At 31.1% G+C, this 9,058-nt stretch overlaps 4 protein-coding genes across 7 annotated transcripts in view; 2 read left to right on the forward strand and 2 right to left on the reverse strand.

Annotated features, from left to right (window-relative positions):
• Positions 1 to 963, reverse strand: part of LOC119832087 (transmembrane protein adipocyte-associated 1 homolog) — a 5,437-nt gene extending 4,474 nt beyond the window's left edge. For 3 of the 4 annotated variants that reach the window (XM_038355701.1, XM_038355699.1, XM_038355698.1), the window contains exons 1-2: positions 538 to 963; positions 165 to 460 (exon numbers count right to left, since the gene is read on the reverse strand). In XM_038355701.1, coding sequence (XP_038211629.1) covers positions 165 to 460; positions 538 to 626 — 385 coding nt within the window. In that variant the 5' untranslated portion in view covers positions 627 to 963. The remainder of the gene's footprint in view (positions 1 to 164; positions 461 to 537) is intronic. The other variant, XM_038355700.1, reaches the window with a different exon arrangement.
• Positions 964 to 1,058: 95 nt separating this feature from the next.
• LOC119832089 (peptidyl-prolyl cis-trans isomerase 5-like) lies at positions 1,059 to 3,378 on the forward strand. The gene is made up of 4 exons (XM_038355704.1): positions 1,059 to 1,297; positions 1,706 to 1,913; positions 2,487 to 2,671; positions 3,053 to 3,378. Exons 1-4 carry the CDS (start codon positions 1,205 to 1,207, stop codon positions 3,182 to 3,184), a joined length of 618 nt encoding a protein of 205 aa, XP_038211632.1. The 5' UTR covers positions 1,059 to 1,204; the 3' UTR covers positions 3,185 to 3,378.
• On the reverse strand, positions 3,309 to 4,472 carry LOC119832088 (tetratricopeptide repeat protein 19 homolog, mitochondrial-like). The gene has a single exon (XM_038355703.1). The coding sequence runs from the start codon at positions 4,354 to 4,356 to the stop codon at positions 3,376 to 3,378; it is 981 nt and encodes a 326-aa protein (XP_038211631.1). The 5' UTR covers positions 4,357 to 4,472; the 3' UTR covers positions 3,309 to 3,375.
• A 633-nt stretch (positions 4,473 to 5,105) lies between these two features.
• The window catches only part of LOC119832081 (zinc finger protein 43-like), a 6,414-nt gene continuing 2,461 nt past the window's right edge, over positions 5,106 to 9,058 (forward strand). The window contains exons 1-4 of the mRNA XM_038355693.1: positions 5,106 to 5,465; positions 5,709 to 5,820; positions 6,112 to 6,234; positions 8,567 to 8,803. Coding sequence (XP_038211621.1) covers positions 5,307 to 5,465; positions 5,709 to 5,820; positions 6,112 to 6,234; positions 8,567 to 8,803 — 631 coding nt within the window. The 5' untranslated portion in view covers positions 5,106 to 5,306. The remainder of the gene's footprint in view (positions 5,466 to 5,708; positions 5,821 to 6,111; positions 6,235 to 8,566; positions 8,804 to 9,058) is intronic.

Here is a 9,058-nt window from a genome sequence, read left to right on the forward strand (position 1 = left end):
AATCCTCTGAAAAGGTAAACATAAGCATTCATCACCAAAACACTCAATCAGGAAAAACAGGTCCCATCTTATATTTAGTTCTCGTAACTTCAATTTCTCAATAATCATTCCACAAAACGATCACATATAATAACAAAACTAATAAAATAATTGATTTCACTTACCAAAAGCAAGTCCAAAAATTACCACACTCATCTCAGTTGCAAGTAGGAAGAATCTTACAGTGACCCACAGGATCTTATCAATTAGACCTCCAAGGGGCATAGCTGCATTCACAGTCATGGACACTGCACATCTTATCAAACTGATGATAACATTTCCCCATACTAATGAATAAAAAGTCAGAAAAATTGGGCTACTAGTAGCACGCAATTTTAACTGAGCTTTGTTAAATCTAACCACTAAGAATAGTACAAAAAGTGCGTTCGGTATCAATATAATTAAATCCCAAATACGAACCCTGTAAGCAAATATTACATACATTAAAACATATTGCAAATGACATAAATCTAAGCAAAATAATATGACGTTAATCACCTTGAGTTGTTTATCTCGTAATATAAAACATATTTGCAAAACGTATCTTCTTTCACTGGTGGGAAATCAGTACCATTAATACCAAACATTTTTACACTTTTAATTCTGGGCCATTTAGTTTGTTACGAAATTATGTTAAGGTTCGTTGAAAGGAATCATCACTTGCACCACAATAATCAAATTAGAAGATAGTAAATAGCGTCAGCTCTTGTCTGGCATTATAAGATATTAAAATTTTCTTCTTAAATTCTACGAATCTTTTCACTTTCTCCCTATTTAATTTATTTGAAATACGACGACTGTCGAAACAAAAAAGACATAATAAACCATAAATATAGTGTTTGTTTGTCAAAAATCAAAATGTTCTTTTACTCACAGACCATAGATACAGATAAGCATAACATCATAGAAGCAAAATCGTCACATTAAACAAAATCGGTTCTCGAGTCATCCCTAGCAATCATGACGTGTACCCTAGACTGACAAATGCAAAAATTATTTGAAAATTTAAATACCTACATTCGAATTACGAACATCCATCGTGTTGGTTGCCGGTCGCTATTGTATATAATTTTTTTTTTATTTCTTAGAAGTCTTACACATTTGAGAAAAAGCGTAAAATTAAGTTTTAAAAATACTCAAACGAAAAATAAAATTAATTTTAATCATGGGTATTCTAGCCACGGGGCTTGGTCTTCTTTTAATCGCGACTGTTGCTTGGTCAGATGAAGCTCCCAAAGGTCCCAAAGTAACTCACAAGGTAAAGTCATAGGCATATTTTACTTCTATCTTATTTTATATTTACATTTTAAAACAATTTTATACCGGTTTCCAATAATCTCAGTATTATTAGAACTAACAAAGATGAGATAAACTTGATAAGGTCAGCGACCTTGTGATGACGTTTAGAAATAAAGCTCCGGATGTCGTATTTTTTATCCTTTGTTGTGTAGCTTTATTCAATTGCAGTTTTAAAGTAAAATTACCCCTAAATATTTTTTTTTGTCAGTTGAACTTTTATTATAAAGTATTTCTTATCATTTATTATTATTTTATATTATAAAAAATTTTAATTATACTTAAAAATATAGTTTTTTCCTCTTGTTTCTTTTTATACATCTCGTGGGATTATCCAAAACTAATTATGTCAAAAATTATTTTGTTGCAGGTACTATTTGACATAACTGTTGGTGATGAACCACTTGGTACCATTACCATTGGCCTTTTTGGTAAAACTGTTCCTAAAACTGCTGAGAACTTTTACCAATTAGCACTAAAGCCCAAGGGAGAGGGCTACAAGGGGAGCAAATTCCACAGGGTCATTGATAATTTCATGATTCAAGGTGGTGACTTCACCAAAGGAGATGGAACTGGAGGTACAATTTTTTTTGTTAAAATAATGGATTGGATCAATTAATAATGGATTTGTTTTTAATCTTTGAATAAATCAGTCAGAAATTTATTCATATACTATAAACAATAAGTATTATCCTCCTTGGAGAGATGTATTTATATATGATAGGTACATAATAGGATAATTTTTAATTTAATGTACTAACATAGTTTTTAAGCATATTGTTACTAACAAAATGAATCTTGATAGTTGCTCAAATAAATGAAATTATTATTATTATTATATTATAATACACACTGTATTAATCTGTGTAAGGTTTTTCATGTTTAATTCTTTTTATCTATAAATAAATCAAAAATGGATAATTCCTTTTCTATAGCAAACACAAATGCTTTAGATTCTGCATAAACTGCTATATTAATTGGGTTTTGTAACAACTCTTTATCAAGAATGTATTAATGGGCAATAAAAATAGTCACAATACTGTAGGTACTATAAAAATAAATAATGAAACAATAAAAAATTCCTATTAAAATTTTATGAATAATTCTTAATTTAATTAAACAGAAAATAATCATGACTTTACTTTTTGTAGGACGCAGTATTTATGGTGAAAGATTTGAAGATGAGAACTTTAAGCTCCGCCACTATGGTGCTGGTTGGTTGTCCATGGCAAATGCTGGAAAGGACACCAATGGTTCCCAGTTCTTCATTACTACCACAAAGACACCATGGTTGGACGGCAGACATGTAGTGTTCGGCAAGGTCTTAGAAGGAATGGTATGTCTCTATTAACTATTTAGTGAATAATTCTGAAAGTAATCAAGGCTCCATTATATATAAACTGATTCAAAGCTGTACAAAGTTGTACAAACAAGAAAGATTTAGTGCTATATTCATTTATCATATCCATATGACACTTAAGTAGTACAAACACAATGGTAAATACTCTGCTTATTATGCCCCTGAGTAGCAGTAAGTCAATTTAATTCTTGAATGCTAGGAAGTAGAATAGACTCCAATTGACAGAGTACTTATGCCATTGTTAGCAATCTACAGAGGCCAGGCCAGATATTGTTTATCGTCAAACTATGCTTTATTTCACTTGATATAGAGCATGTTTTTAAAAAGCATCGCATTAATTGGTTATATTGTCAACAGGACATTGTTCGCAAGATTGAGAAGACTGTAACTGGAGCCAACGATCGGCCCGTCAAGGATGTTGTTATTTCCAACACCCACGCAGAAATTGTTGCAGAACCATTCAGTGTCACAAAAGAAAGTGCTCAATAATTTTTAAGCAATAATTTTCTAGATAAGTAATTTTTATTTCCAGGTTAAATACTTTGATTGTATACAAAACATAGTTTTTAATGAATTTAAAGACCTCTTGTTCTTTGAAATAATTACAAAAATGTGAAAGTTAACCATCACAGTTTATTTTCTTGAATAATATTAACATTAAAATAAAGTCTAAATACATTTTATACTACATTTTTTATTTCGTTCATACATTGTGCTGCTTCTTGTTTAATATCATTATTTTTTTTAGCAACTCCTAATTTATAGGCATGTCCACAGTAACGACGAGCTGTATCCAACATTTTTTTCCTTATATATGCTCTTCCTAGGTTAACATACATTGCACCTAAATCTTCCATTTCAGGAAGAGTCTTCCCAATATCAATTGCTTGTGATAAATAGTTAATACAGTCATCAACCCGATTCATTTGATCACAAACTGTGCCCAAGTCATTCAATTGAACGACAATATGTTCTGGATCCACATCTTTTAATTCTTTCATTTTGTTATAAGCACTCAGCATATAATTAAAACCATTGTCATATTGGTTGCAATCAATAAATAGTCGGCCATACCAATCCTCAGCCATGGCAAAAAGCTTCGTTAGTTCTTGAGAAGGATTACTGTTGTATGCTTCCCTAATTTTTTCTAAACACCAGTCATATCCTAACTGCGCAGTTGTATAGTCCTTTTGTAAATGACTGACTCGAGCTAGCTTTACGCTTACTTGAACAACACGTAAGTCATCGTCTTTAGCTCCACTTGCCATAAGTCTTTGTGCTACAGCAACAAATAACTTTTTTGCTTCATCCAAGCGTTCTCTTTGAAGGGCCAGGTTTGCCATTACATCATAAATATATGTAATACCCGATTCATGGTTCATTTGTTGTGCTTGTCTTAATGCAACATGAAGCAACTGCTCTGCCTTTGCATTTTCATTTCTTTGTATAAATAAAACGCAATGTTTAATCATTAAAATCAACTCATCCTCCGCGCTAAGTTTTTTCTCTAATCCAATTAATGTTAAAATAGAAAAACCTAGAGTACATGGTAATCCAATTTTGTGCGGTATTTTTAGAATTGACACGTTGGATATATTAAATCTATGAGCAAATTTAACTTGATACAATCTTCGTAAAAAAAATCTGTATCTACTAGACATTATAGGATATAAGGGTTCTAAATATGTGTATTCAAATTTTACTTATATTACATAATTTTAAAATAACCTCACAAAGTGACAGTGAAAGGTTTGTTTACAAACCGACCGCAGTATAAGCTTACTCTGTGACACCAACGACGTCTTCAGCACAGAATACATTTAACTTACTGAGTAACTAGTTCCTTCTTAATCTAAAGCCTGTGCATTTAACATAGATATAGTACCTTTGATAGTACCCAAATCCAAACTTCATCGCTTCAAATTAGTAAGTAGATGCATATGAGTAGTCTCAAGTCTGCTTTAGTATAAGGGTAAGGATTAGATTTTGATTAGATGTATCGAGATGTGATTTTGCTAAAAACGGAAAGGTAAAGACAAATCATAGTACGAGCTTAATTTTATGTGCTTTATAAATTGTTAAGAAGAGAACCTCCTCTTTTTTAAAGTCGGTCAAATAAAAAACAAAATAACAGGCATGGAGCGTAAACCAGAGAGTTCTATAAGGATAAGGCGTAAACGATAAACCGGTAATCAATGATTTTCTCAAATAAATACGTACTAATAAAAATGCAACGCTGAAATTTTCTTTGTTTGAACGCGCACTACTAATCGGACCAATTTCAATAATTCTTTCACAGTTCTCTGTTTTACACATGTGGCATTTAAATTTTATAATCATATTACATTGTGACATTACTTATTCTCACAGAGACAGAGTACTTTGATATATTATTCTGTAGTCTGTGGTTACATAGCTAGAGCCTAGACTTTTAAAGCTAGTGCATAGCATTTTCTGAATTCAGAACTAAGTTTTAGATTTAGACCCTAGTGCAATTCTTACTTTTAAATGTTTAGTAACGAAAAGTATATTAAATAAAAGGAAATAAAAACAGAACGTCTGCTAATTGCTATCAATAATTTTATAGCTATTATAGACACAAATTTAAAATATGGATTTAGATTTAGTCAAACGTGAAAATGTGGAGATATTAGGACGCTGTAAGTGTTGTTTGGATGACGTTAATCTCCAAAATTTATGGGAAGAATATTATAATGATGGTCAAGTGGAAGTTTTTGGCGCAATGCTTGAAGAATGCTATTCCTTGAGTGTAAGTTACAGTTTATATATTAATTTATCGTTTCCCCATCATACAAAAGAGACTGATTAATCTTGTCTACCAAATTAGTGTATTCTTGGTTTACTATATAGTTTCAGGTTTATTATATACTTTTCTCAGAAAATTCAACACATCTCTTACAATAAAGAAAAGTGTCATGCTTCAGCCACATAAAAATCAAAATCCTACTTTATTTTGATTCAAATACTTAACTTTTATGAATTACAATTTCAGTGGGAAAACAAAGATCAAAATGAATTTATATGCAGTGCATGCATAGTGCGCTTGCGGGATGCTCTCAACTTTAAAAGGGAGATTATTGCATCTGAGCAAGTGCTTCAGCAAGGTATAAATTTAAGAGTATACAGAAGAAGAATAAAATTGCATTAATTAAATTGTTTTTTAATGTTATAAAACTATTGGTATGGTATGATTTTTTTGCCTGGAGATAGATAGGAGGATAACAGAAACTTAGGCCATTTGATTCCTATGGGATGATGCATATTTTAATCACTCCAGAAATTCAGTACTAATAATAAATTTTAATTTGCTTAACTGTGTGAGTGAAGCCTCTTAATTGTATATATGATATCTGATATGAATAAGGATGATTAAAAAATATTGCTTCACATTGCAGTGGCATTGGAATTTAAAAATAATGTTGCTGTTGATATTAAAGTTGAATCTTCAGAAGACATTGATGAATATCATGAAGTAGAATATTTGGAGTTAGAAGTTGATAACTGTGCTGAAACTGAAGGTAAAATTACAAAATTGTTATAAATTTTATTCAAAATAAACACAAATTTTTGGTTCAGAGTAAGTATTTTGTACAATAAATAATCAAATTTTGCATCAGTAAAAGTTCAATTTTGAAATTTATAAAAATGTGTATTTCACAAAATGTTCTTTTTATTCTATAGATAGATTCTATGAAAATATAAGTAATCCCGTAACATATAAATAAACAGAGTAAATAGATTGCTGGTTGAATAATGTAAGTGACAATAATATAAGTGATTCTTATATAAGAGAAATCTATTAATTATGTCTGAGTTATATATATATAAATAGTAAATTAAACTTTACATACTTACATTTTTCTATTAAAATGCTCGAATTACTAGTCCATTTTTCAGAAGTTTGGGGGGTAAATAGATAAGCCTGTAGGCTAAATATAAAAGATGATAATCATGAACAGACACAGGTCAGGGATAAATAGCAAAGAGAAAGAGGTAAAAAGAAATATAATTTCTAGTATTGTCAAAAACAAGTTTACCATGGTGCCTAATCATTTATTTTGTTGCAATATTAAAATTGCATGCTTACAGTGTATAATACTTTTTATTACTGTGTATATATTTTCATGTGTATTATGTAGTCTATTGAAAGTTCTATAATATAAGTGATTATAAATAAGTAAAAATACGCATAGAGGGTGATGAATCATCGAAGAGCTGCTGTATCAATTACAAGCGGTCTGCACCGGCATCGCCCGTGGTACATACACATACAGTACATAGTCTAAAGCCTCGCTCAATAAATGGGCTATCTTAAATTGAAAGAATTTTTCAAAACGTACCATACTGAGATTAGCGCGTTGAAACAAACAAACAAACAAAAAAAAGCTTTATAATATTAGTATAGATGATAGCTTGTACAGCTGCAGGAGATATGTTGTGTATAAAGCACAGAACTAACATCGCACTTGGACGGAACATGTGCAAAAATGTGCTTATTATAATCGAACAAAAACTGGATGGTCTGATGCTAACATATTCGAGGATTGGGTGACAAGAATTGTTTTACCGTTTTTTTTTTATTAAACAAACCTGGTAAATAATGTCTTATTGGCGACATTTTATCATCGCACTTCTCTATTAATTTAATTAGAACGTGTGAAGAAAAAGCATTCGTTTTGGTTTTTTTACCGGTGGACTCAGTCCACAGCACGCAACCGCTTGATGTTGCTTTTTTCCGACCGACCTCAAAGAAACATAATCTTACAATGAATAAAAACAGATGGATGGAAACAAACGTTCATCCAAAAATAATAATTTCCCCACCTATTGTCTAAATAAATGGAAAATTTAAAGGAAAATAGCCCACAGAATGTCGTCGCGGCATTTAGAAAAACTGGAATATATCTTCTCTGTCCGATACGTTTGTCCTATTCGGAGAGCGAAAAGAAAAACAGAAAAGCTGTAGATGAAACAGTTTTCGACATAGTATTCTCTTGTGTTTGATTTTACGCGAGTATTATACATTTAGAAATTAAAGACTTTTAAACGGATTTTAAACGTCATTTATTCATTATATTAATAACCCGACGTTTCGAACATTTTACAGCGAGTCTCTCCATGACCACGCTCGCAAATCCGTTTAAAGTCTTTAATTTCTAAGTTTTCGACATGTTTAAGGATTATTTGAAGACTCCTTAAAACTTGCGCCTTTACCTATTTTAATGGATGGAATGTGTATATTTTAATGGAATGGAAATATGAGGTAAAGGAAATGGTATTCACAAATAAAGACTCTAAAGAGAAAGGCGAAATAAAGAGCAAAGCTGCATAGAAAAATTAATATAAAGTTAAAGAAAATATCCATCAATAATTACAAATATGATCATTGAATTAGTTTTTTTATTGAAGTTTAATTTCATATTTCTTAAAAAAATCAAAAATGTCAACATCTTTATGATAAAAATGTGGCAGACATATCATCAAAATGTTGTCCTCACCTATATATATATTTTTTACAATTAAGTTGATTTTGTTTATCATATCAACGGCACTCGGGTACCGAGTTCATTGTACAAGAATATTGCGTAGACAGCCCTAGCTCATTTTCTATGTTCACCTCTTTCTTGTTAGTTTTGAGTCAAAACAAAAAACTTTTTGGTCAAAACTTTTGACCCCAGTAATAAGTTAAATGTAAAATACTAAATTTTTGTTAATATATTTACAATAAATAGTGTTTATTTTTACATTGCAAACATTTATAGTCATTGATATACAACGAGGCGTGATGCGCACACTGTGCGAAGGGTTGTGACTTGTGACCAAGATAATAATCAATTTTGTGCATTTCAGCAAAAGGGACTGAGACATCAACAGAACCACCTAAACGTAAATGGCCGAAAAAGAGAAGAGGTGCAGATCGCTTAAAAGTTTACAAAAAATACACCCAACTTGAGCTAAGAGAAGCTATGGAGGCGGTGAAAAGTGGCAAAATGAGCCGTGCAGAAGCTGCTGAAATTTACAACATTCCTAGGAATACGATCAGCAACAATTTGAATAAATACAATGCATTAATCGAAACTCAAAATGGTGAGTGTTTAATACCTGTTAAATCAACTGACTGTTAGGTTTGTTAGGTTTGAAAAAAATATTAATTAATTTAAGTTTTTTTTTTACAAAATAACATTTACTAAATGAGTTTGTATATATAAATTTTAATTTAATAATTTTGAATGCTATCTTCAATTATTAATTGTATGTGGAAGACGAGCATGCTTCGGCACGAATTGGGCCAGCTCGCACCGGGAAAGTACCACACCCCCACAGAAAACCGGCGTGAAATAA

Source organism: Zerene cesonia, chromosome 14 (assembly GCF_012273895.1).
Source record: "Zerene cesonia ecotype Mississippi chromosome 14, Zerene_cesonia_1.1, whole genome shotgun sequence".
NCBI classification, from domain to species: Eukaryota; Metazoa; Arthropoda; class Insecta; order Lepidoptera; family Pieridae; genus Zerene; species Zerene cesonia.

Coding starts and splice junctions, on each gene's coding strand:
- LOC119832089 (XM_038355704.1), top strand. CDS start 1,205: ATGGGTATTCTAGCCACGGGGCTTGGTCTTCTTTTAATCGCGACTGTT. Junction 1,914..2,486: donor CAAAGGAGATGGAACTGGAG/GTACAATTTTTT, acceptor TACTTTTTGTAG/GACGCAGTATTTATGGTGAA. Junction 2,672..3,052: donor GCAAGGTCTTAGAAGGAATG/GTATGTCTCTAT, acceptor TATTGTCAACAG/GACATTGTTCGCAAGATTGA.
- LOC119832088 (XM_038355703.1), bottom strand. CDS start 4,356: ATGTCTAGTAGATACAGATTTTTTTTACGAAGATTGTATCAAGTTAAA.